This window comes from Typopeltis vanoorti, chromosome 11 (genome assembly GCF_054136105.1).
Source record: "Typopeltis vanoorti isolate ZY-2024b chromosome 11, IOZ_Tvanoo_1.0, whole genome shotgun sequence".
NCBI classification, from domain to species: Eukaryota; Metazoa; Arthropoda; class Arachnida; order Uropygi; family Thelyphonidae; genus Typopeltis; species Typopeltis vanoorti.
This window is the reverse complement of record NC_143559.1, coordinates 26,197,321-26,224,895: the sequence shown is the minus strand read 5'-3', so window position 1 is coordinate 26,224,895 and position 27,575 is coordinate 26,197,321. Positions and strand designations below refer to the sequence as shown.

Genomic DNA, 27,575 nt, shown 5'->3' with positions numbered 1-27,575 from the left:
GCTGATCACACCAAAGTGCATGACCCTACATTTATTAACATTGAAATGACAGCCATTTTCCAGCCTGATCAAATCATTCTGTAAGTACTGCAAATCAGTAGATTTCCAATAACATAACATCAGCAAATATCTCTTATGTTGCATGTCAAATCCTTCCCAGTGGCAATCTACAGATTCAATAACAGTGGAACAAGGACTGATCTTTGAGGCACACTGTTGGTTACCTTGAATCTTTCAGATTCCCCCCCCCCCCCCATATACAACTTTTTGATGTCAGTCAGCCATCCTCTTATCTACACCAATAGTTTATAATCCATTCCCATGTTCACCAATTTCTACAACAATCTTCCATGCATTCTGTCAAAATCCAAATGTATCATAGTGTATCCATTTTCTTTGTTTAACTCAGTGGTAACATTATTATTGAATGTAAACAAGTTGCTAAAACATTACCTTCCTTCCCTTAGTAAACCCATGTTATTTATTTCAAAGTAGATTCACTGTCAACATATTTCTGAATGCAAGCCCTAACCAACTTTTCCAAAATCATCACTACTACCACTCCTGAGATACTGATCGATAGTTGGATATGCAAGTTTTTGCACTACCCTTGTGCAATGGGATTATCATACATTCTTTCTACTCCTATGAATGCACTTTGTTTTTGTAGTGAAGTTCAGGTGAAATTACATCATCAAATCCCTGACATGTACCCTCAAGGGGTGTACAGGATATGATAGTACTACATGAAAAATTTACATCATTACTAACTTCCTATCTACAGTTTTCCTCCAAATCAGTCTGTTACTTACTTGTCAAGACTCCGATATTATCATTATCAGATCTTATATTTCTATCGTCTAAGGCACATTGTACCGTATTATTCCACCTATATCTTGGTCTTCCTCTGGGTTGTTTTTCTGCCAACCTAGCAGAGAACACTTGTTTTGCTAATCTTTCCTTGCCCATTCAGTTTAAGTGACCATATACCACCTGAAATTAGCTCTGCTAACGCATTCCTGGATGCCGACAATGTCAAGAACTTTCCTAATATCCTCATTTTTAATGATATTGCCATTGATGCCACCTGTTCGTGCCGTAATCTTTCTCAGGACTCCCATATCTGCAGTCTCTAGTCTTTGGTCAAGTGTTTTACTTCTGACCCAGCTCTCAGATCCATATAAGTTAAAACTGGTTTGAACACAGTATATTTGAGAACAGTATACAGTGAATTTAGTGTTCCGACTAATTCCTCTCTTATTCCATATGAATTTATTCAATTGAATTCCCACCATACCAGCTTTGTTGATTCTGTTGTCTATTTCCATATTTAATTTACCATTTTCACTAAGAATCGTGCCTAAGTAGCTGGAATGTTTTACTTGTTCCACAGGTTCCCCGTTCACAACACAGTTGACATTTTCAACAATTCTACCTATTTTCATTGTCATTGTCTTTTTAATGCTGACCTTCATACCATATCTATTACAACAGTTATTCAGTTTAGTCAGGGAATCTTGCAAACTTGTAGCAGATTTATTTAAAAGTATAACATCGTCCGCATAAAGCAAAGAGCTGACATTAACATCTCCAATTCTGATATCATGTTTAATACCACTTGTCTTCATAATGTGATCCATATAGATAATGAATACAGACTAAGTATTGCTTGATATAATGTCCCATTGACACCATATAACTGTAGCATATTGAATAGCTTCTCTCTTGGCACCTTGTCATATGCCTTTTCCAGATCAACAAAACTTAAATACAGATCTTTGTTATATTCCCATGCTTTCTCAACTATTTGTCGTAAAGTGAAGATCTGATCCTGACAGCCTCTATTTGGCCTGAATCCAGCTTGTTCTTTACCAAGCTTTTTTTCCACAATTCTTCTCAACCGTTAATCAGGTATACTTGCATAGATCTTGCCAGGAACACTCAGTAGGGAAATACCTCTGTAATTTTCACATTCAACCTTATTTCCCTTTTTATATATGGGCACTATTAGAGCTCTACTTCAATCATCGGGAATTCGTCCCTCTGTCCAGGCCTTCTGAACTATGCAGTGCAGCCAGTGTAAGACATTTATACCACCATACTTCAGCATTTCTGGTCGAATATCATCTACTCCTGCTGCCTTTTCACATTTCAAGCCTTTGGTGGCTTTTTGTACTTCAAGTATACATATGTATTCCTGACTGTATACCTGTTGAGTGTTTTTTACCACTGTGCTATCACTGCTTACTTCATTTAGCAATTTTTTGAAGTAATTACTTCTCCTGTTTTCATGTCACCTTTATCATCTCTAACTTCTTTTACGGCACTCTTTCCTTCATTTCTAAGCTTCTTCAGCAACCTCCAGAATATCTTACCACCTTCTTGATATTTATTTTTTATGTTCTTGTCAAAATCCTCCCATGACTTTTGTTCAGCTAGTTTCACACGGTGTTTTGCTTTCTTACATTTGTCTCTGTATTCTTTAAGAGCAAAAGATGACTTATTTGCCAGGACTTTTGATATGCTTTCTTCTTCTTTTCCTTCACTGCCTCTTTAACTTCCTGTGTCAACCATGGAGTTCTGATTTTTCTATCCTCCAGACAACCTCACCACATGCCTCTCTAGCTGAATCAATCAGGGTTTTTTCAGTTTGAGAAAAAACTCTTTCATTTATTCTTCAATAATCTCTGTGTATTTTTGTCTGCAGTTCACATCTGAGAGTTGCTCAACTTTTATTCACTTTAAAACTTTCTTACATGTTATTCTTTTCAGTATGAAATTCAATTTTATCTCTCAAGACTAAATAGTGATTGCTTCCAATTTCAAATCTTCTGTACACTCTGATGTCCTGCACCAGTGAGAAAACATCACTAACAACAATAACAGACTTTTCTTATTCCTTGCATCTTCTCTCCATGTGAATTTGTGCACATTTTTATGTTGGAACATGGTGTTAGTAATAACCAGTCCATGGCCTGAGCAGAAGTCCAACAGGTATTTGCCGTTATTATTAGCTTTGCTCTTTTCTCCAAATTTTCCCAAAATATTTTTGTATATCTGACAATCATTTCCTACTCTGCTATTTACATCCCCAACAAGGACAAACTTTTTCATTGTGTCAGTTGCTTTTTCTAAAGCATCAAAAAATTCCTATACTTCTACCTTAGAACCTTCTGTGGGACCATAGGCACAAATAAGTCTCATTGTCCAATTCCCCATTCTGATATTTGCCTACATCACTCTACTTGAGACTGCCTGCCATTCAAGATTAGCCTCGTATTTTGTGTTGAATACTATGGCTACTCCTTCTTTTCCTTTATTGTCATTTCATGAATATAACATTTTGTATTTATTGCTCAGAAAGATCTCACCAGTTTTTGTCTTTTTTGTTTCAGTCACCCCAATTATGTCGATCTAGTACTTATCTAATTCCTCAGCTAGCTCCATTTCTTTGCCATTCAGGCTTCTTATGTTGATAGTACCGATCTTTAACTCTGGTGATGTTGAGTTGGGGTGTGCTTTCAGATTTGTTCCAGTAGCTGACTTTTCGCTGTTTGCCCCAGTTCCCTGGCAGAAACAGCGGGGGCTTGTTTAACCGGGCGACGCCCCAAAATTTTTCCCAGGGAAATTACATTATTACCCAAAATTTCATGCTTAGGCTTATGTGCTGGGTATGACTATGTTAAGTGTAATAAAGTAAAAAAAAATATAACATTGGGAAAGAATTAAATGGAGTGTTTAATGCTGTGAAGTTTTTTTTTTTTTTTTTTTCACCTGGTTATACTATAAACTAAAGATGCCAAGAAATTATATTCTTGGTTTAATCCTTTATGCAAGTGTAAGCAAATAAAGCTTGTGTCTGAAGTATTTCTAGGACAGGGCAACTCATTTATAGAGGCTAATGACCACATCAGTGCATTAGTATCTCATAATGTGATGTTCATATGCATACAGACATAATGCATTGTCTTCTTATTTTCCTTTTTCTAAAGACAAACGCTCAACTTTATCTCTTCCCGGAGTTTATCAAATTCCTTGCAGCCATGATCTCTCCTATTTTGGACAGACTGGACGTTCTCTTGAAAAAAGAATCCAAGAACATCAATTCTCCTATTCTTCACAACAAACCTGAAAAGTCTGGATTGACTCAACATGGGATTGAAACTGACCACAGCATCTTTTGGTCCAGGACTCGCCTCTTCCATAGATCCCATTATATGTTTGAACGTTTATTCAAGGAAAGCGTGGAAGTCTTGCTCCATCGTCCCAACCTGAATCATAATGACTGTATATCTATATTAAAAATCTGGTAAAGTCTAATCAAGATTACTCTGTATTTTTTATTTATTTTTTCAATCATGTCTACTTCAAAATATTCCGTTTCATACTTAGTGATATAACATCACACGGTGTTCTATTTTTAACGATCTATTGTTAGTATTCTAGCTTGTATTTTTTAAAACTGCTCTTGTAATACCACTGAGGATGGTCTGCTATTTCCAGACAGAAATATTTGGTTAATTAAATATCTTGTGTTTATGTGCATATATCATTTAGTCTTCCTATGTCACAAGTATCCTCAAAATAGCACAACCTACAATTGTTGAGTTAAAATGCTAATTCTCTTCAACCAAATTCTAACATGTGAAACTGTCATAACAACATTCACTATATATTTCTTAGTTTTAACACATTCACGAAGGGGTGTCGTTTATCATTCTGATGGAACTTCTCTTTATCGGTGTGATCAACTCGCACAAAGTTTCAACCTTTGGTTGAATTTTATTGCTGGTTGTTTGTGTTTAAGCTGGCACAGTAAGTCACACATGCATTATATGGCATATTTCAATTCGTGGTAGAATTTTATTTGAAGTTAGCCTTTGTGATCTGTTATAATGAAATCAATTTCAAATGCAATAAAACAAAACACTTATTTCATGTAATTGAAAAATTGGACAATAGTTTTTAGTTAGATACTGTGCTTCCAGTGCAACATATGGTTTTGCTTGAGTCTGTACAGTGTAGTTTCTGTGAGAGGGGACATGTGATTCATTAGTTAGCGTCATTTCTATTCCATTGTCTCTGATTGCACTATTTCAAGGATACAATAAAACTACTTGTTTCTCTTGCATCTGCAGTATAATGGCTGTTGGGGAGGGCATGTTGTTAACCACAGGGACGAGTTGCTTTGACGTGAACGTGTTAAACATTTTTCGTGTACGAGGCATATTAATGTCTTTTTTCGTAAAGTAAAATCAGGGGTGCCGGTTATACGCGCGGGCGAGTAAATATGATAAGCGTTTCACTGTCAACTTGACATCCTTCTGCTGCTTCCCTTGCTCAGCTAACTGGTGGTGAATTACAATGCATTTTTTTCAAACCAACATAATAAAAATCAATTTAATAATACAGTAATCAGTTTTACACTGAATAATATTATAAATAATTATAAAATATTATTAATTTTTCCTCTATTAAAAACTGCTCAGCACGTCAGCAACTCGATTTGTGGATTTTTTGGCACTTGCACATAAAAAGGTTTGCCGCCACTGGTTTATAGGAAGGAGAGTCATACAGGCCAGTACATCCATGCTGAATTGCATCACCATCCCAGTCAAAAGGCAGGTACTATAAAAACTGGTTCATAGAGCCCTCTCCTTTTGTTCTTCAGAAGAACTTACAAAGAGCATTAAAATATATTAATTCCTTCATAAAAAGGGCTTTAAGTAGTCGTGTCTACCTATCTCCTATGTGCAAGGCATTAGCAAACGCATAGCTGAAGTGTTAAAACCACTAAATATTTATGTGGCCTTTTGACCCGTCAGAAAAATCTCCACATTCCTGGTGTCTCCAAAGGACAAGCTCTCACATCTCGGCCATCCAGGTGTCTATCAGATTCCCTGCTCTTGTGGGTTATCATATTTCGGACAAACAGGAAGATTGCTCTGATCTGGTTGCAAGAACACAAGTCGTATATCCAGTACCTTGAACCTGAACAGTGGACTTGCAGAGCATGCATCAACACTAGACACAGTTCAGTGGAACAAGACAAAAGTCGATTCCTAGTGGAATGGCTTTACAAAGAAACATGTGAAACGTACTTCACTCCCCTAACCTAAACAGATCCGATGGTCTAAGTCTTTCCCCGTTGTGAGTGATAGTACTCTATAAATCAGCAAATCTTTCCTAACGTGGAATTGATTGTATACACACACGTGTTTATAAAAAAAAAAAAATAAAAAAAAAAAAAAAACAAGCAGTAATACCCCAAGCAGAACACCAATGCATGATAAGATAATGCTGATTCATTGACTCAACCTTTTAGTGTACTCTATCCAAGAAGGGGATGGGGTAGTTCGGAATTTTTCCTTTAGTACATATTTTTTTTGTCCATTAAATCAAGGACCTATTGTATTTGTTTTATGCAGATAGTGACTGATTTTTCAGTCCATATATAAAAAAATATATTTTTAATAAATTTAGGAAATTTAACCTTAGCTACTCAGGTGGTGCTTTGTGAATATAACAGTTATTGTTTAATTAGCCTTTGTACCTGTACTGATGATGCCTGTGATACTCAGGTGAAAATTCTACGAATAAAGAATATTTTATGAGTTATTCCGTTATTATAATAGTAAGTAATAGTGTTTTTATGTATTTTTCACTTTTCATGATACCATCAACAGGCACAAGTGATCCTGGACAGTCATATGTAAAATAACCCCAGATCTGTTTAGGAGGCTTGTTGAATGTGGATGAGATAAGTCTTCTCAGCCACTGATTTGCGAACATATGGTAATTGCCCTCCTCTCCTTGGACAGTGAAAAGGTACTCATCTGAGAAAATGACCTCCTTCCACTTTACAACAGTCCAATCTTTGTATACTTTTGCCCACTGGAGCTTCTTTCTGCAGTCTTCAACTTTTTTTTTTTTTTTTAACTGTAGGCAGCTCTTACTACTTCTAACAATCTTTGATGGACTGTAATGTCAGAAACATTAATCCCACTGGCTGCTACAGCAGATAATCTTGGATTCATTTTGTATTTCCTGAGGAAGTGTAGTTTTCCTTTTTCACCCACATTTTTGTTTTCTGTCAGAAGAAAGGTACCTGTCTCCCTGAACAATTTTTAAAATTGTATTAACAGTACTGAAAATTTGTCTTTGAGTCACGGTTGTGTGCAGAGAAAGAATACATATTTTTGAATGAGTTCTTGGAGATGTATCCATTTTATTGCTACACAAAATGAATAAAACACTGAATGGCAACTCCTTTACGCTAATAAAAATGCACAACCCTATTAAAAAACATTGCACAGACAATTAAAACATGCAGCATTCAACCAAAATAGTGAACTAAAGCCAAAACCAGAAACTTGACAAATTCAGCTTGTTCAGATTAATTTGTTTGCTACTGTAATCCTTGGTATCTTTTAATTTACAGTATAGCCAAGTGAAAAAAATTTCAACATCTATCTCTAATCCAGAGTCCATGACTTATTTTTCACGGTATTAACAACACCACAAACACTTTTATGAACAAAGATGTTTTATTAACGCTTATATTTCGCTGATTTTCAACTCATCATTATCAGAGCACAACACTTGTAAACGCAGCAGTGAGTGAGTGAAACAATATAATTGCAAAAGACAAGAGATCTAAAGTCCTATTTTTTGGCGCCCTCTAACGGGAAAAAAAAAAACAGCAGTTATCCATGAGTTTTTCTTAGGATAACAGTCTCCCAAACTTGGCCTTCGCACCACTTTCAAACTTCATGTCAAGCTGGCAACTCTGATCCGCTCGCCTAAGGATAAACTTCACCCTTTAGCACACCCAGGAGTGTGTGAAGTTCCGTGTGGCTGTGACTTGGCCTCTTATGGGAAAACAGGAAGATCAGTGAACATCTGCCTGGAAGAACATGAAAGATACATTCGCTACTATTACTATGGAAAGTCGGGACTGGCAGACCACGCTTTGGACCCTCTACACAGGATTAGATGGAGGAAAACGAATGTGCTATTTAGGAGTCGTTATAGATCTGAAAGATTATTTTTTGAGTCAGCAATGGCTTTGAAGAATTCTCCCAACCTTAACAAATATGGTTGCATTAATTTGCCAAAAATTTGAGAGACGGTTATCCTAAGAAAAACTCCTGGATAACTGCTTTTTTTTTTTTTTTTTTTTTTTTTTTTTTTTTTCCTGTTAGAGGGCACTAAAAAATAGGACTTTAGATCTTTTGTCTTTTGCAATTATATTGTTTTGCTCACTCACTGTCGCGTTTCCAAGTGTGTTGTGCTCTGATGATGCTGGGTTGAAAATCAGCAAAATATAACCTTTAATAAAACATCTTTGTTCATAAAAGTGTTTGTGGCGTTGTTAATACCGTGAAAAATAAGTCATGAATAACCATCAACACCTAAGCTTATCTATTAGATCTAATCCGGAGTATTTTAATAACAAGGTGTGACAACTTTTGATTATTTTATATATGGAAATGACTTCTGCCTTGGTATCACTTCTGGGTCTGGCTGCCATTGATTTGATTTAGCTGATATTGAGAAGTTAAAAAGGAATTACTTCAACTATCAAATCATCACCTAGATCAGCATTTCTCAAATTTTTTTTGCGACGAAACACTTGAAACTTTCAAGACTAAAATCTTGAAATTTTAACTGAACACCTTGGTTAGAGTCGAGTATCATCAGTCTCGTATTCATAAAGCTAAGTGCACTATCGCTGTGTTATTAAGGCCAGCGCGTGCTGGCCTTAATAGCACAATCCACACACAAACTGAGGAGCGTCTGATTTTCAAACATGTTTGAATTTGTTGCAGCATTTAAACCATTCCAGGCTCATATTAATTTTCATAATTTTTCACGGAACAGTTTTTCACTTTCCGCGGAACACTCTTCGGGAAGCACTGACCTAGATGATGTAATACCCCAAGCAGAACACAGTGCATGATAAGATAATGCTGATTCATTGACTCAACCATTTAGCGTGCTCTATCCAAGAAAGGGAGGGGGTAGTTCTGAATTTTTCCTTCAGTGCATATTTTTTTGTCCATTAAATCAAGGACCTGTTGTATTTCTTTTATGCAGATATCAGGAACAAATATCAGTAACATTAAAAGAAGGCATTTTTGTTCTTAGTGGAATGGACAGACTTAATTTTTAGGGATCTCCAATATAACCAAAGCTTCTGGTTAGTGCTCACTCATCGTGTGCCCTCTTTAGACTATAGACTTGTTTACTGAGTTTTACTTTTTGTTGCTTTTGTGTTTTAGTTTTATATTGTACCTCCTGAAGGTGTCTTCAGCTGAGATGAAATGTTGGAAACATTCAATGCTTGTTTTAATTCTTTCCCAATGCTGTTTCACTCCATCAAGCCTCTGGAATAAGTAGCAGTCTTAAGTGATTGTTTTTCTATCCAGAGTGTTGCCTAATATTACCATAATGCAGAGTACTTCTTGCAGTTATCACTTGGAATCACCCTGGAATTTTTAATGTTAATAGTGCCTATAAATGAACAAGCTGATTATATGAATGTTAAAAATGATATCAGGATTGTGGAATACTGATTAAGAAGACAGATTGAGAATTTGTAGACTGCAGATACTAACAAACAGGAGGGATGATTGTGGCTCAAACTTATGAAAGGTCAACAGGATTTCAGTTGATGGAATTTTTCAGTGCATGGAGGGTGAGAAAAGGACAAGAGGACATCGTTGAATGCTAAGAAGGGAGTGAGGGCTAGATTTTTCTCTCATAGGGTGGTGCGTAATTTAAATGGATTTCAATTGGATGTGTGTGCAAGCAATGTGAACAAATTCAATAATAAATATGATAGCTGGTGTGTGTGTGTGTGTGTGTAGTATTTGGCCTCCCTCAGTGAGTCTCTGACTCTGGAGGTCTTAATAATAATATAAACTGAGTATATAATGAAATTTGAGCAAATTTAATTAACGTCTATGTAATATACTCATAAATATCCATTAAAATTGCATTTCATTCATCTCCTTGAGGACTTGTGGGTAACTGCTTCCACTGCACAATCCACCACCAACACATTTGTCTTGTGATATGTATTCTCTTGGTCACTTCATAAGGGAAAACCATTTTCTGAAAGAAAAGTCTTCATTGTGGAACCTGTCTGTAGTTGGAGTTTTTCTTGCTGTTTTGCATTTTTGTTGACTTGTCTCCTATTTTGATTGGGCAAAAGAACTACAATACTGCAATAAGTCTGTTGTTTAGATGTCATTGTGTGATATTTTTGCTTTTTCAGAACACTCCAGTCTAATATCGGTTGCTGTATTTCTGATTTTGCACTTTTATCTTTGTTAAAAGTATGGGATTTAGATTGAGGACAGATTCTATGTGGATTGCAGACTGGGTAACAGGAGAAAGGGGTGATACGATAGAAGTCTATAAACTTTTGAATGTGTGTTATAGGATATCATTGATGAAATTTTTCATAATATGAAAGGTAGGGAGAAAACATAGGGCCATTCATGGAAGTTAAATTTGTTTGCAGTCAAGAAAAGGGTAAGAGTTTTTCTCCCAGAGAGCAGTGAATACTTCTAGTGTGAATGAATTTAAGGGAAGGTATGGCATCTGGTTTGGGAGATTTATAGCCTCCCTTGATGAGTCCTCGACTCCCTGCAGATCTCAGATAATTATAATAATGATTACAATGATTTGCAAAAAGCTAAATTATATTTGATTTCTCAATTATTTGTATGAAATAAAAAAAAAAATCTGATCTTGACATCCCATGTGTAGCACAACAATGTTTCTACAGCCTTGTAGTGGGAAACAAATTCTTTGTTAAAATCATGTGTTTGAAGCATGCAAAAGCAGTATTACGTAAAATATTTCTTATAAAAAAATTTTGGAATTTGGTAATAACTTCTATATTTTGTTTTTTAGGATGGGAACCAGACTTTTCATTGGACGACTCAGTTATGATGTACGTGAGAGAGATCTGGAGAAATTTTTTAAGGGATATGGAAAAATAAGAGAGATTGTTATAAAGAATGGTTTTGGATTTGTGGTGAGTTCAGCTCTTTCTATAATATTATTAATTATGAATTCTCATTTCTGCAGTGATTTATTCAATCCCCTTAAGAGGAGATTGAAGAATTTGTCTTCATGCTGGTCACACTTGATATGAATTTATGTATATATACATTTGTGTGGTAATAGGAAGTGCAAATTAATTTGTAAAAATTAACATTGGTTTACAAATTAGAGTACAGGTATCCCTTGCTTAATGCATGATTTGATTAACGCTGCGAAACTAATTGCAGCGGTCCCTTGATGTATGCGCCAAGTTTTGATTAACGCGCCTTTAATCCTGCGGAGCTTGCAGCTGATCTGACAGATACATGCAAATTGTTTAATATAAATATTCTTACAAATTCAGTGTAGTGAATTTGTAAGAATGAAGGCCATGAATAGCTGCACGTATGTATGTTACGAGTTATATTTCGCACTGTTTTTTGCTGTCAGTTTGGTTTAACACATGTTATGTAAAGGTTTGTGATATTTGACAGTAAATTGTATCTGAGAGATACCGCGACCTCCGATGTCAGTATAGTATGGTGTTGTTGTTTTTTATTCTTTGTTCAATAATTTCTAGATTGTGACTGAAAATAAATAAACCTTCATGTATTATTGAAATAGAGAGCCAAAGGTTTATTTATCATACATCTCTCCTCTAGGAGATGTGCTTTACATTATGGAAAATACTAAGAAAAGTGATCTGGAGCTTACTCCACCTTTACTATGAGTTGCCCATAATGTTGCTTATGCTTGAATCCGCCGAAATTTTTAGTTTCTATATATTCTGCTATGAAATAATGTTGGATTCAATATCCACTTAATTGGTATCATCGTGTATTATATTTGCAGTGTTTTTTCTTTATATTTTATTGCTTGTTTGCCGATGTCTGGAGAGTCATTTTGCTTGTTATCGTAGAATTTATGCTGATAAGAAAAAAACTAAAACTGTTCAAACGACTCTTGATAACTTCTTTTGATAAAAAAAATTGCAATAAATAATGTAGATACAAGTATTTATTAAACATTTACTTTACATTCATTTTTTGTCTTTCATAAAAGAGTACCATATAAAATGAATTATTAATACAGTAATCGATTATGGACGAATTGTAATTTTTACCATTGATTATTAGATTTGATTAATGCGATTTTGATATACGCGGTAACGTCGAGGAATTAATTAATCCCGTTAACCGTTAATTTCCTCTCCTTATTTGAAGTTCTCATATATGACTAATTTGGCAAAAAATTGTTATAGGAAGTAAACTTTGATATATTGCTATTATAATAGTATCCTGTAAACTTTGCATATCAGGAATTTGATTGTGGGTAGGATTTGCATTTTAAAAAAAGGCTATAGAATAGTTGCCTCATTAAACTTTTACTGTTTTCAAAAAACAGTAATTTTTCTGTGATTTAAATTATTTTGTTAAATCGCTTGCAGCACAGGCATATTTTCATGCATTATAAGAAGTCGCTAACGAGCCCATTGAATTATAGTTAAGTTTTTTTTTTTTTTTTTTTTTACTTTGTTATACATTTGTTAAATTGCTTGCATATTTCATATTTACACTGCACAGGCATAATATTTTCATACATTATAAGAAGTCATTAACCAGAGCCATTGCATTATAGTTATAGTTTTTTTGTACTTAAAAATTAATTTAAATTGCAAAAAAAAATGCTTTAATTTGGGTGTATTAACAGTATTACTGAAATACCCTAGATCAGGGGGGTTGCCAAAGTAGTTGATATTGGCCCCTAGGGATTGAACATCTAGTAAACAGGCAACGCCAACTGGTTGATCGGCTGAGCCAAAGAGGGAGAAGTGCATGCTCTCCCTGCTGATGGCATCATGAACAGAAACAGAATCAGGGCTAGTGTGCATTTATCACCCATAGCTATCAATGTGGTGTCTGGCGATCTGATAAGTTTTTTTTTTTTTTTTTTTTTTTATAAGTTATAGTGCCCTCGTGGTCCCTGATAATAAGAACTGCTGACAGTATTCACAAGAGTATTTAAAATTTGGAGTTATACCATCATTTATCAATGAAACAATGCTTATGTGAAAAGACTTTCAGTAATGATGCCATGAAGCCTGCAAAGATGAAAGACCATCCCGAAAGGGTTCAGTCTGATGAGAAAAACAAAGATTTATTTAATATGATGGGGGAATCGGTGAATGGTTTAGGATTCCAATAAGGGGTCAATTGTCTAAAAAGTTTGCCAACCCCTGCTCTAGATGAAAAATAATTGTAGCAAGTATTTTTGTGTGATTAGAAAGTAAATTTTACTTGATCAGAAATTAAGTTGTTTAATTTCGTTATTCGACTGTGGGTGTATCTTCACATTGAGTTCAATCAGTATCCACATGTACCCCCCTTTTAGGCATTTTTTAAAATTTTTTTTTAACATTTTCATTATAATGAATTATAAACTGTGAAGCTTTTTTTTTTTTTTTAATTATTAAATGTATTTTTATTTATACAAAAGGGAGATGATATTTTATCCAAGTTCCAATCTGCATAGTTCAAACTATTTGAATTTAAACTTAGTGTAGAATAGACCTGCTCTTATCTGAGAATACAGTGACTAAAATATAAAAGTAAAAAGATAGTTTAAGTGTTGCAGATCACACTTTAGGAAACACCGTCGTAACCCCTGCTAGAGAGCACCTACCTAGAATTGCCCAGCTTTGACCTTGGGTTGAAAATATCTCTTCTCCACTCAGACTCTCCTAATGCCACTAACCACTGAGCTCTGTAATTTCCTTTCCTTAGTGATTTTCTCCCGCTCTCCTAATAGTGAAATCATCCTGCCGGGAGATTTTAATATCCATAACATCAACTGTCTTTCCTCCTCCAGTTGTACGGATCTTGCAGGCAAAAATGCTCAAATATTTGCCATCGCTAACAACATGACACAAATTGTTCACATGCCAACCAGAATGCCAGATAACCTGAACCACTCTCTCTCTCTAAACAACCTACATCTCTTCCTCACCAATGACCCTTCCAAATGCACAGTGAATGTAGTGAATAGTGAAACTACTACACAAGAGTAGTTTGGCATTATAACAGTGCCAAGTGGGACAGCTTCAGTGACTTGTATGCCTCATTCCAATGGTTGGACTATTGTTTCTGGTCTTCCAATCCAAACATGCACTGAATGTATCACCAAAGTAATCCTCACTGGCATGAAAACATGTTCCCCACATTTCTCTGAACTGATATGTCTGTCTGTGTTCACTGGCATCTACAGATGCCGTATGGTACTCCAATGCTTGATGATGTTCCACACTAATCCTCGCTATGTAGTCCTGTTTGCCCTTCTGGCAGCCTCAACTTTGAAGATCAATCACTCCGCACACGCCATCCATCCATCTCATTGATGGTCTACCCCTGCCTCTTTTTCCAGGAACTCTACCTTCTATTAATGTTCTGAGAAGTCCTCCTCCTATCCTTTCTATGTGTCCAAAATATTTTAACTTTCTTCTGTCAATATCCTTAAGGAGACTTAAAGTTCTACTAATCTTTTCTAACACCCAATCATTTGTACGCGTTCAGTGTATGATATCCTCAACAGCCGTCTGTAACACCACATCTCAAAAGCAGATATCCGTTTCTTATCTGACTTCTTTAGGTTCCAAGTCTCGCATCCATAAGTTGCTGTTGGAAAAACATCTGCATCCAAAATTCTCAACTTTGTTCCCATGGAGATAGATCCATCCTTCCAGATTTTAGACAGGTCTCTGACTGTTGTTTTAGCCATTCCTAACCTTTTTCTGACATCTTCTGAACAGCAATTAATAATTCACATTAATAATGGATCCCAGGTACTCAAACTTGCTGACTTCCTCAATTCTTTCTCCATTAAGATACATTTGTTTCTCAAGATCTTCTGTTTGTTTTTCCTTTGAGAACCATGATCTTTGTCTTGCTAGAATTGAGTTGAAGTCCTCTGTTATTACTGATCTTGTTAATTTTGTCAAGAATTAGTCCTAGTTCTTCCATGTCTGTATCATCAGCGTACCTCAGATTACTGATCAATCTACCTCCTATCGTAATTCCTGTCCTGAGCTCATCCAGTGCTTCACGCATGATGTCCTCTGCATATATACTAAACAAGTGAGAAGAAAGTAAACATCCTTGTCTGACTCCTTTTCCAACTTAGCCAGTCAGTCAATCCAACACCTGTTCTTACTGTGGCTTCTTGCTCCTTATACAAGTTGGCTATCAACCTGATAGTGTGTTGAGGAAAACCCATTCTTTTCATTACTTCCCACAGTTTCACATGCTCAACACAGTCAAAAGCTTTAGAGTAGTCTAAGAAACACATTACCAGAGGGAGTCTGAATTCTTTATATTTTTCTATGATCTGTCTAAGGCAAAGGATGATCTCTGGTGCCCCTACCTTTCCTAAAACCTGCTTGTTCCTCGGGCATCTCTGCCTCAACTTTGGCCTCAATCCTATTTAGCATGATCTTTAATAAAATTTTGCTTGCGTGAGATATCAAACTAATAGTTCTATAATTCTTGCATGCCTTCATATCACCTTTCTTGTGTAGTGGTATGAAAACTGACTTCTTCCATTCTCTAGGCCATGATCCTGTCTCCCATATCCTTGTAATCAATCTACGAAACACTCTTATCCCTCCATCTCCTGTGGCCTTAATTAACTCTGATGGGATTTCATCTGCACCTGGAGCCTTATTGCTGTTGAGCTGCTTAACTGCTCTTTCAACTTCATGCCTAAGTGGAGGAGGTTCCAAATCAAAATTTTCTTGGTGAGAGGACTCCGCATTTTCTTTATCCACTCTGCTGTACAGTTCCTCACAGTATTCTTTCCATCTGTTTTGATTTCCAACTCTTCTGTTAGTAATGATCCATTTCTGTCTTTGATGACATTCAATTTAGGCTTGAACTTGTGCTTTAAGTCACGAACTAAATAAAACATCCTTTTATAATTATGCCTTCTCATCTGGAACTCTATTTCTTCACATTTATTAGTATAGAACTTTTCCTTATCCTGCTTGATGGCGCTTCTGATTTCTCTATGTAATCTGTTGTATTCTTCGGTCCCCGTGTTTCTTTGTTTTTCCAACTGCCTTCTTTTGATTAGTTCCCATGTTGAATCTGATATCCATGGGTCTCTTGGTTTTCTTATTGGGCCGAGATACGTCTTCGCTGTATCCTGTATTATCATCTTGACTCCTTCGCAAAGCATTTCTGGTGAAATTTCCTCATTGGTCTCCAAAAAATCATCCAGCTGAGTTGATGTTTCTTCTGTGAATCCACTAGGAATTACTCTAACATCCAATCTAGTGGATTGTGCCTGACCTGGAAGTTTTCGGAGTCTTAGTCTTACTTTGGCTCTTACCAGCTGATGGTCTGTACCACAATCTGCTCCAGGACAAGTATGCACATCAGAGATGCTTGTCTTCCACTGCTGGAGAGCCAGGATGTAATCAATCTGGTGCCTTGACCTATCATTGTTGGATGTCCAAGTATAGGTCCGTCGTGGATGTTTCTGGAAGCAGGTATTGGTAATAAGTAATCTGTTAGCACGGGCAAATTCCAACAATCTTTCACCATGGGTGTTACGTTCACCCAGCCCAAACATGCCACACTCCAGACTGACTCTCATACGCTTTCCCACTTTTGCATTTAAGTCTCCTAAGATGTACAGTATGTCTCTCCTTGGTAGGCAGTCCAAAACAGTTTGTAAGTTTTCATAGAATTCTTCACTCTCTTCTTCAGGCCTATCCTTGTGGGGTGCATAAACTACCACAATTGATACGTTAGTAGGCTGAGCCTTAAGTCTAATGGAGAGTATCCTATCATTAATGGGGTTATAACCAAGAAGGCTTCTTGCCTGAGTTTTCTTCAGTATCACAGCTACCCCATGATGTTTTGGGTCACCACCTGTGTAAATAACTAGCTTACCATTCTGTCTTTTGAAGTGACCTTCTCCATTCCATCTGGTCTCTGTAATTCCCAAGATGTTAATTTTATACCTATCCATCTCTTTACAGACAATCTCAAGAGTACCCATCTGTAAACCCCGGACATTCTGTGTTGCTCATTCATGGTATCACTGACTTTTGATGGAGATTGTAATATACTTCTCGAACAGGACCCTCTGTCTAAGCCCTGAACGCGGCTCTGATTATTCTGCACGACAGCCGATGCAGCATGAGATGCGTTATTAGGCGCAATCATAGTAGCATTTTGGAGTGAAGTCACTGCAAGAAGAAAGTGGTAGGGTTGCAGAGGCCCTTTCCACACAAGATGAAATAGCAAAATAGGAAAGATTCACCCCTAGCCCTCGAATACTCTAATAGCATTGGGAGGAAGGTAGCAAGAAGAAAAGAAAGAAGGAAAGAAAAAAAGGGGGGGGTTCCAGTCTACAGATAATATAACAGATGTATATTGCATGAAGTAAGGCATGGTCCAGCATCAGGTACCTCGGGTTTGCCATGCCCGTACTCACTAAAGTGAGCCCTTGAACTGCCATCCCCCCAATTAAATCCTAGTTCTCCAAAAGATATGCCATTGCCTTACAAATGAAAAATCAAGCATTTCACAACTGGCTTACATCAAGAACTCCATCCTCCAATGCTTATACTGAAGCCTCAAATAGATGCAAGAAAACTATCAGTGCTTCCGAACCAGAGTTTGAAAAGGCATAAAGCAGGAAACTTGCAGCCTGCCCAAATGACAGCTGTGCCTTTTTGGTCTCTTGCCAAAGCAGTTGTTGTCACTTTTGCCCAACACTTTTCTCACCCCTATCATACCCAGATGTCTCTATTGTATCAAAACCCACAGGAAAGGCTAATCTCTTGGCTGCACACTTTGTCTTCAATGCGTGCATAAGTGACAGTGGTAAATGCTGCCTAACATACATTGCCCCTATATCCTTTTGCCAGAAAGAGTCTACTTTTTTGTGTCCAATCTAGACAATAGGTTTCTGAACTTACTCCACTGGTATCTATCCCACAGCCTGATAATTAGCCTATATTCAACCCATTCTTTAAAAAGGTGATAAATTACTGCCGTCTAACTACCACCCTCTCACTCACCTGAGTCCTATCTAAAGTGAGGGAGAAAACCATCAATTCCTGACTCCTGTGCTGCCTTGAAGGCACCCAGCTATTACGAGCGACCACTAGTACAGATTCTGTCACTGCCAAGCAACTGGAGATCTATTCTCCAGTTGATTGGTGTGTGTGTGAGTGAGTGAGCGAGCTTTTGACCAGGTATGGCACACAGGTTTGCTAAGCAAATTCCCATCATTAGGATTGTCAGCTTTCTGTCTGAACCACACTGTGATGGTAGGTTGTTCCTTATCCTCTCACCGACCCTCGTCCTGCTACATATCAATGACCTACTTCAGTTGACCTCCAACCCAATACACATCTTTGCAGATGACAGCACATTGTACTGCTCCCTTTCATTTGACCAACCTCACCCTACAGAACATCAGCTACCAGTGTCCTCTATTGTGATCTCAAAGTCATCCTCCAGTGGGGCCCAGATAACCTATCAATTTCAATGCTAGTAAAACCCAGTTCTGTCCTATTTCTCACAGAAAAGAACCATTTTCTCACAGTATTATTTTTGATAACACTCAAGTTTCCAGACGAGGAGGTTTCTCTTCTTGGAATCACCCTGACATCAAGCCTCTCCTAGCATAAACACATTGCAACCATTCTATCCTAGAAAAATTAATTTCTCTTTCACTGAAGGAGTTCAGGTGAAGTAAATAAGGTTAACAGCTGTTCAGAGGTTACTTTACCTCTGAACAGCTGTTAACCTTATACAAATCTACTCAGCTACCAAATACTGCTCACATTTGGAACATGGGGCTCCTTCAAAATGCTTTACTCAATACAGAGGCGAGCAATTAGACTGATGAATGATCCATCTCTTACCAACTCTCCTCCCACTTTCATATAGATCTTTGGTCTCTGCAATTTGTGTATTCTATAAATATTTCCCCAGCAAATGTTCATCCGAAATAGCATCAGTAATTCTCCTACTCAGTACTAAATCCATCGGAACACGTACAGCTGCTGCCCAACATCCTTTCACAGTACTCCTTGAAACCCACAGAACAAGTTTTTTTTCTCCTCCTTCATCCCTGCTACTACTGTACTGTGGAATAGTCTTCTCCCTGGTGTATTTCCCTGTCTGTGTTCACTGGGCATCTACAGATGCCGTATGGTCACTCCGATGCTCGATGATGTTCCACACTAGGCCTCACCATGTAGTCCTGTTGTTTGCCCTTCTGGCAGCCTCAAGATCAGTCACTCCACACAGGCCATCCATCCATCTCATTGATGGTCTACCCCTGCCTCTTTTTCCAGGAACTTTACCTTCTATTACTGTTCTGAGAAGTCCTCCTTCCATCCTTTCTATGTGTCCAAAATATTTTAACTTTCTTCTGTCAATATCCTTAAGGAGACTTAAAGTTCTACTAATCTTTTCTAACACCCATTCATTTGTATGCCTTTCAGTGTATGATATCCTCAACAGCCTTCTGTAACACCACATCTCAAAAACAGATATCCGTTTCTTATCTGACTTCTTTAGGTTCCAAGACTCGCATCCATAAGTCACTGTTAGAAAAACAACTGCATCTAAAAACCTCAACTTTGTTCCCATGGAGATAGATCCATCCTTCCAGATTTTAGACAGGTCTCTGTCTTGTTTTAGCCATTCCTAATCTTTTTCTGGCATCTTCTGAACAGCAATTCTTCACATTAATAATGGATCCCAGGTACTCAAACTTGCTGACTTCCTCAATTCTTTCTCCATTAAGATACATTTGTTTCTCAGGAGCTTCTCTGTTTGTTTTTCCTTTGAGAACCATGATCTTTGTCTTGCTAAAATTGAGTTGAAGTCCTTTGTTATTACTGATCTTGTTAACTTTGTCAAGAATTAGTCCTAGTTCTTTCATGTCATTACAAAGGAGTACTGTATCATCAGCGTACCTCAGATTACTGATCAGTCTACCTCCTATCGTAATTCCTGTCCTGAGCTCATCCAATGCTTCACGCATGATGTCCTCTGCATATATACTAAACAAGTGAGGAGAAAGTAAACGTCCTTGTCTGACTCCTTTTCCAACTTGAAGCCAGTCAGTCAATCCAACACCTGTTCTTATTGTGACTTCTTGCTCCTTATACAAGTTGGCTATCAACCTGATAGTGTGTTGAGGAAAACCCATTCTTTTCATTACTTCCCACAGTTTCACATGCTCAACACAGTCAAAAGCTTTAGAGTAGTCTAAGAAACACATTACCAGAGGGAGTCTGAATTCTTTATATTTTTCTATGATCTGTCTAAGGCAAAGGCTGATCTCTGGTGCCCCTACCTTTCCTAAAACCTGCTTGTTCCTCGGGCATCTCTGCCTCAACTTTGGCCTCAATCCTATTTAGCAGATCTTTAATAAAATTTTGCTTGCATGAGATATCAAACTAATAGTTCTATAATTCTTGCATGCCTTCATATCACCTTTCTTGTGTAGTGGTATGAAAACTGACTTCTTCCAGTCTCTAGGCCATGATCCTGTGTCCCATATCCTTGTAATCAATCTATGAAACACTCTTATCCCTCCATCCCCCAGCGTCTTATTGCTGTTGAGCTGCTTAACTACTCTTTCAACTTCATGTTCCAAATCAAAATTTTCTTTATCCACTCTGCTGTACAGTTCCTCACAGTATTCTTTCCATCTGTTTTTTATTTCCAACTCTTCTGTTAGTAATTTCCCAAAGAATACAATATACAAGCTTTTAAATCAAATGTAAGCCAGTTTCTCCTTTCTCAACCCACTACCCATATATGGTATTAATGTATTATAGGTTGATCAACCAACCTCTCGTGTATGGACTCGCTAAGCATTCAGCAAAAAAAAAAAAAAAAATGGTGAGGTGGCAAGGGAATTTGGAATTGTCATCTTCCAACCATGTAAACTGACCATTAAAACATTTTACATAAAAAAAAAAAAAATAATATATTATCTTTACACATAAACCTTTTTATTCTAAAATTATGGTTACGAAAGCCAGTCTGAAGTTGTGGACTTAAGGTTTAAGCCATATAATGCACCATCCTCCTCTGAAGCTGTTATGCATTATAAAAACGATTCCTACATAGGTCTCATGAGTGGAGGCTAGACCTGTGGAGATGTGCTAAATTAGTGCATAAGTCAAATTTTCCATATTCTAAACTCCTGCAGATAAGACTTAAATCATTAGAAGCAGTCTGAGTAGTGACCCTTCCTATAATGCATACCAGCATGTCTGAAAAGTATTGTGGGATACTGAGAGTTTGTCAAGGTAATTCACATGCAGACTTGTTTTCTCTTGATTGTCAGTGCATGCACTATTCCTTTGTTTGGCATCATAATTTTGTATTAGTGAATGTGCATCTAAAATTGTTTGCTCTAACAAGTGAAAAATATAAGCAATATTTAAGATTGTCACTTTTTTAATGAAAGAAAATAGACATGTCTAAGGATAATTAAATTTTATTTAATAAGCCAGTGGTCATTAAGGTATCTTCATAGGCATAAAGATATGAGTATTGAATGATATAATTTTAGTCCTAATTCATACTTGCTATGAACATGGTGATATCTTTATCGGGATTGCATTCTCATGTCTGGTACAGATTTGATGTTGAAAGAAAGCAACATTTATCTACACATGGAGTATTGTAGAGTTCTGGGCATCTTCAAGGACAGTCTCAGAGTTAATGTGTTTACAGAATAGTGATCCAAATCTCTTACATGGTCTGCCCCCCCCCCCCCCCCAATGGATGTTAGGTATTTGTGTTTAATGCTTTTATTGGCATTATTCCAGTTTTTCCAATTTGCAGTGCAGGAGATTGTGTAGGTGCCACAGCAACTGAAATAATGAGCATCTTTTGGTGGGTGTATTGAGATACCAGAATAAAAATTTTGGTATCTCTAGGTGTGGTATGGCTTGGTGGATTTTAGAATTGTACTGTTATCAGAACCTCTGTTACCTTTTCTAAGGTGCCGTGGACAAAGCATAGCATTGTGTTTTTGTGGTTTAAGTTTGGGATAAAATGGAGTTTTAGTTTCTTTGCTATTGTCTAAGAAAGTGTGACTGGTGTTTTTGGTGGTGAAATTGGTAGTCTGCACAGATGGCTCCAGCTCTGGTTGATGCTTTAATAACATCTTCACTCCAAAAATGTAATGTATTCTGTGAATTGAAATTCAGGACTTGGAGAGAATCATGATATAAGCAGTTGTATGTTGCAATGAAGTATAATCAGCAAGTGGTTGAAATGTGTAAAATCAGCAACTGGTACATTCTGGACAAAATCTCTTTTCCAGATAATTTATCATGCTCCTAATGCAACATTTGGTTGTATCATTGAAAGTTGCACTTGCCTTGCATGAATTGTTAAACATTGCACTGAAATTAGTGATCTGGTGTGAAGAATTGGTTTATAGTGCATAAAAATGCATATTACTCTGTAGATCTTTTGCTTGATTAGAGCATTTCATTTTTGGTATTAATTGTATCTGTTTTGATTTCAGGAATTTGATGACTACAGGGATGCAGATGATGCTGTATATGAACTAAATGGGAAGCAGCTTATGGGAGAAAGGTAAGGTTTTTTTTTTGTGTGTGTGTGTCAGTTTTGTAAGGATAAATCTCTTCTCCAAATTACTTTAATTCATTGGAGGTATAAATTTGTTGGAACTTTTCATTGTTGAAATGAGCATAGTAAAAGTCTTAGCTCTTTTTTTTTTTTTTTTTTTTTTTTTATGATGATTAGAAATAATGAGTAGAAGCCAAAACAGTGTTGGTCATTGAGTCAAAAGCAGTATTGTTGATTCCACTCTAAATTTTTCTAACATTTCTGTTACTAACCAATGTGCCTATCTAAGTAAGTGCAATTTCCATAGCCCTGTGGAAATGGCATTCGCTTCTATAGCATACTGTTCAAAGAAATGCCATTTATAGGTTCATTCTATTCCTTTGGCTGGTTCCTTGATCTTTTTAGGCATGTAGGGTTTCTTCCCTGAAACCAGTTTAACCCCATGACTCAGGAATTGTCTGGTAGAACTCACTGTCTTGTTAGAGTTTGGTGCTACAAGGTGGTAACTGCTCTAATTTCTTAGTCTTGATTCATTGCCATTAATAGCTAAAGGGTAGAAACAGCCTCTGTGGGTCAGTTGATCTTGACTATGTGCTGTTGGCTAAAAAGACTAGGATGAAGGTGGGTTGGCTGGTATCATACAGAAGTGCAGGGTTTCCATTCTGCAAAACAGGCAAATTGGCCAGAACATACAAATTGACACAGATTATGTCGATGGAATCAGCATTAATTTTCGAACTGGATGAGTTACTTGGCTGTGACAGGTGTTCCTGCCTATTTTGATAGAATTTAATAGCAAATAATTATCTAATTTTATTTCAAAAGTGCAAATTAAAATAGCAAAATTATTATGACATACCAAATAACAGCACTAAGGAAGAAAGAAAAGTTGCTTATTGTGATGGTGTGTGCTATAATGAAACTTTTTTTTTTTTTAAGTTATTTCCTGCCATCCTAAATATTGTTGTTTCTATGAATTTCTTTTGATTTTTTTACCTCTAGGCATATATAAGAATCTTTATACAAAATTTCCTGATATTTGTTGGCTGGCTGGATTTTGGACTGTATTTATGTACTTTCTTCTGCCTCTAGGCGATGAGAGGTATCGAATGTATGTCTGGAGTGGTAGGACATAATTTATGAAAATTTGCAAAGCAAGAAATTTGAAGTGTTAGCTAGGGATCCCTTTTTACTATGGGTAAAATATTATTAGCATCAGACCTCCATGGGGTTAGACTCATGGAAATTACATTGTTACACACAAAGCATGTTTCTCTCAATCAGTGACTGCACTTATAATTGACTTTTGGTCTAACTAGCCCTACCTATAGCACCTATTGGTTGTGATTTCCCCACTATATCTCCTCCATCTCGACTACTCCTACCATGTCCCAATTTATTCCATTTTTATGTTGATCATTCCCATATGCACATTCCCTGCTATTTCCCCATCCTCTGGCATTTCTGTTCTTTCTTTATCTATCACATTAATATTTCCATTACCAAGCACTTCTATCACATCCATTCCATTATCCTGTCAAGTTTTTCCATTTTGCTCACTCCAAAGTCATTCAAATGTAATAATCCATTACTTTTATACAAATACATGTCACATCTACAAATTGCATTCCCTTCTCACACAGCTCTGCCAGCTTTCACTCTCATCAACCTTCTGATATTCATCTTTGTGTTCTCCTTATGTCTGTTTGTTTCCACAACCACCTTGCTTATTTAATCTTAATATCCAAAGCATGAATTATCTAGCTCATTCTCCTTCCTGGAAAAACACCTTATGGACTCGTTTACCAAATCTCTGACAGTAGAATCTCCATATACTGTTATTCTGCTTTTTCTTTCATTCTATCCTTGTGCACTCTCATTTGTTTACACTAAATATGTGATATCACTTAGTACATTGGTTCCCAAAGTGTGCTCCCCGGGGAGCCGTGGCTTCCTCACAGGGGCACTGTGATTACAAAATTTTCATAATTTCATTTTCAATCAGAGTGATAGGATGCGACATCTAGCTGACCTGGTGCAATCCAGTAACTCACTTAGTAATAACTATTTGCAGAAGCCTCTACAAATGGTTATTAGATGGTGCTCTACAATAATTAAGTTTCTCAGTACTTTGTGTTTGTATATAAATATCTGTCGGTTTCACATGGTCTTAGTGTTGAGCTGGTTTTCAGAGATTGTATCAACTGAATATTGTTGTGATTTAGTCAAGTGAAGTTTTTGAAGTATTTCTTCTAGTATGTATTTTTAAAAATGGATCTGTTTTACTAAACAGTAATAAGCGTTGTGAGAGAGAACATAAAGAGGGCACACTGTCAAATAGTGGCAAGAGTGTGAAGATGCATAAATATCAAAAATATGGTGACAGTTATTTGGAGTTTGGTTTTGCGTCGACAGAAGTCGATGGTGTAGGGAGGCTGCAGCAGTGTGTACTGTGTATGACAGTTTTGGCACCTGAGTGCATGCTACCGAGTAAGTTGAAACGCCATTTAGAAACCAATTATCCCAGCATGGTTAGTAATCTCGTAACTACTTTACCAGAAAGTTAAAAGAGTTAAATCAACAAAAAGGTAGTTTTTATAAGCAGGCATCAATACTAAGCAATGCTTTGTTAGCATCTTACAGGGTGGCACATAGAATTGCAAAATATAAGAAGCCTCGCATCGTCACAAAAGAACTCATTCTACTGGCTGCTGTAGATATGGTAAACATTATGATCAGTGAGTCTGCTGGGAAGCTTCTTTTAAAAGTGCCTTTGTCCAATGACACCAGTTGCAGAATACAGCACATAGTGGAGGACCTCAATGATCAATTAATTGAAAAAATAAAAGAGAAGGAATTTGGGTTGCAGCTGGATGAGGCCATAGATGATAATAATGATGCTCACTTGATTTGCTATGTACGGTTTATAGATGGTAATAACATTGTAGAAGACCTTCTCTTTTATTCCACTAAGTCTACAAATGTGTAACAAATATTAAGTGCAGAACAGCAAAAGGCAGGCTTGGAGACAGAGTTTCACGGCAGTACTATGCATGTAAGTTTCCTGCTTTTATCCTTTCACAATCAGTTTTCAATATGCTGATACCTTGCTTGTAACTCTAAACTACTTTATTGCTCTGAACTAAAAGAAGAAAATGGAAGTTTGTTGAAACCCAATTGCAGTATGGTTGGTTGTTTTTGATAATTTTTATTTTGCTCAGCTATATGCTGATCTGTTTTAAATCTGTATACCCTTGTATCCTGAACCAGAATGAAAATACCAATATTGGCAGTAATGTGAAAGATTTATTTATTCCATGCTCTGCTTTGAATTTATGTATCTTTATATTGAAACATTACACTGCAAGCTGTGGTCATGTGTTCATAGAACCATTTTTCAAAAATATACTAATATATGCAATATTAATTGCATTGTATTTTATTCTTTGCCAGGGTCTCTGTTGAACATGCACGTGGTTCTCCTCGAGGGGGTGATATGAGAGGTCCCAGAGGTCGAAGAGCTCCTCTGAGGAGAAGAAGAGGAAGAGATAGGTAAGCAAGCACCTATTGCATCATTATTTATAGATAACTATTATATATAACAAGTGCAAGAGTGGTAGGACATGCTGTTTTTTGAATTAACTTAAAGTGTTGATTGTTTTAGGTATGGGCCACCAACTAGAACAGAATACAGGGTGATTGTAGAAAATTTAAGTAGCCGTGTTAGCTGGCAGGTAAGTTGAAAGAAATGGTTTGAATCTTAACTTTGGCATTTATGATATTTTAAATTTGCAAACTAATTTTTTTTCTCCCATTTTGTGATGGTTAGTGAACATTGCATCAATGAGAATTGAATGGTTTTTTATTTTTTGTTTAGTGCCACTCTCATTTGGGGCATTTTCTACTTTATCTATACGACTTGTTCTTCTACCTGATGAGGCAAGGATGATGTAGCAGTGCACCATTCTAGTAGTTGCTATCAACATTATGCTTGCATGTGATGACCTCTTCCTAGAATGACGAGGAATAAGAATTTGGAGTGCATGAATATGACTTTAAATTGCATGGTCAGTGGACAATTCTGGTTTCATAGACTGCTCCTAGAAGAGATGCTTTTGTTTATTCTTGTTCATACAAATGGATTTGATTTTGACACAGAAGGTTCACTGTGGTCATCTCATGGTGTAAGTGTAATTTAAAACAAATAATTAATCATTCATCCTTTAGGAAGACTATTTCCTGTCATCTCTTTATGAAATATTATGCCACATATTTGAAGTCGACCAAAATTTCTTTTTAAGGTTTGAATTACATAATTCAGTGTTTAATTAGTTTTTTGTGGCCAATTTCACACACTTTGTTTGCCCTTTCTGTGTAGGAAATTTCCTTTTTATGCTATTTTATGAAAATGGTTAAATTGCACTTGTAATTTAACAAGCATTGTTCCAGAATAACAACGATATTGTGTCTTATTGCATTTTTGATTGCTATTGATACACATGTTGTACACATCAAGGTGTGTATGTGTTCCTTTTCTTCAGATGAGTGACTAGAATGAGTACCTTAAGTGGTGAAAGGTGTTAATGTGATTAGTTGGCTGAATTTCCCTTGGTTCTATTGCTACACCTTTATAGAATTTTTGTGCTGTTAGCATATATAAAACTGCAGCATTTTATCTACAAGAGCATATTTTTTTTTAACTGGCTGACCACTATTCATTTATGTTCTTCAGTAAAATAAAAATGTTCAGTTTATTTATGACTCGTAAGTAATGAACTGTCATTGCATCTGCATTGCCTGTAAAACGTTTTCATTAGAAAAAGTTAGGGCCTTCATGAACAGTACTGCTAAGAAACAGGAAAGTAAAGAAGAATG

The 27,575-nt window shown here is 36.6% G+C and overlaps 1 protein-coding gene across 1 annotated transcript in view; it reads left to right on the top strand.

Annotated features, from left to right (window-relative positions):
* The window catches only part of LOC150101394 (serine/arginine-rich splicing factor 4-like), a 51,460-nt gene that overhangs the window by 2,918 nt on the left and 20,967 nt on the right, over nt 1-27,575 (top strand). Inside the window, exons 2-5 of the mRNA XM_090400927.1 lie at nt 10,927-11,050; nt 22,636-22,706; nt 26,154-26,252; nt 26,365-26,434. Of these exons, the coding sequence (XP_090257053.1) occupies nt 10,928-11,050; nt 22,636-22,706; nt 26,154-26,252; nt 26,365-26,434 (363 nt within the window). The 5' untranslated portion in view covers nt 10,927. The remainder of the gene's footprint in view (nt 1-10,926; nt 11,051-22,635; nt 22,707-26,153; nt 26,253-26,364; nt 26,435-27,575) is intronic.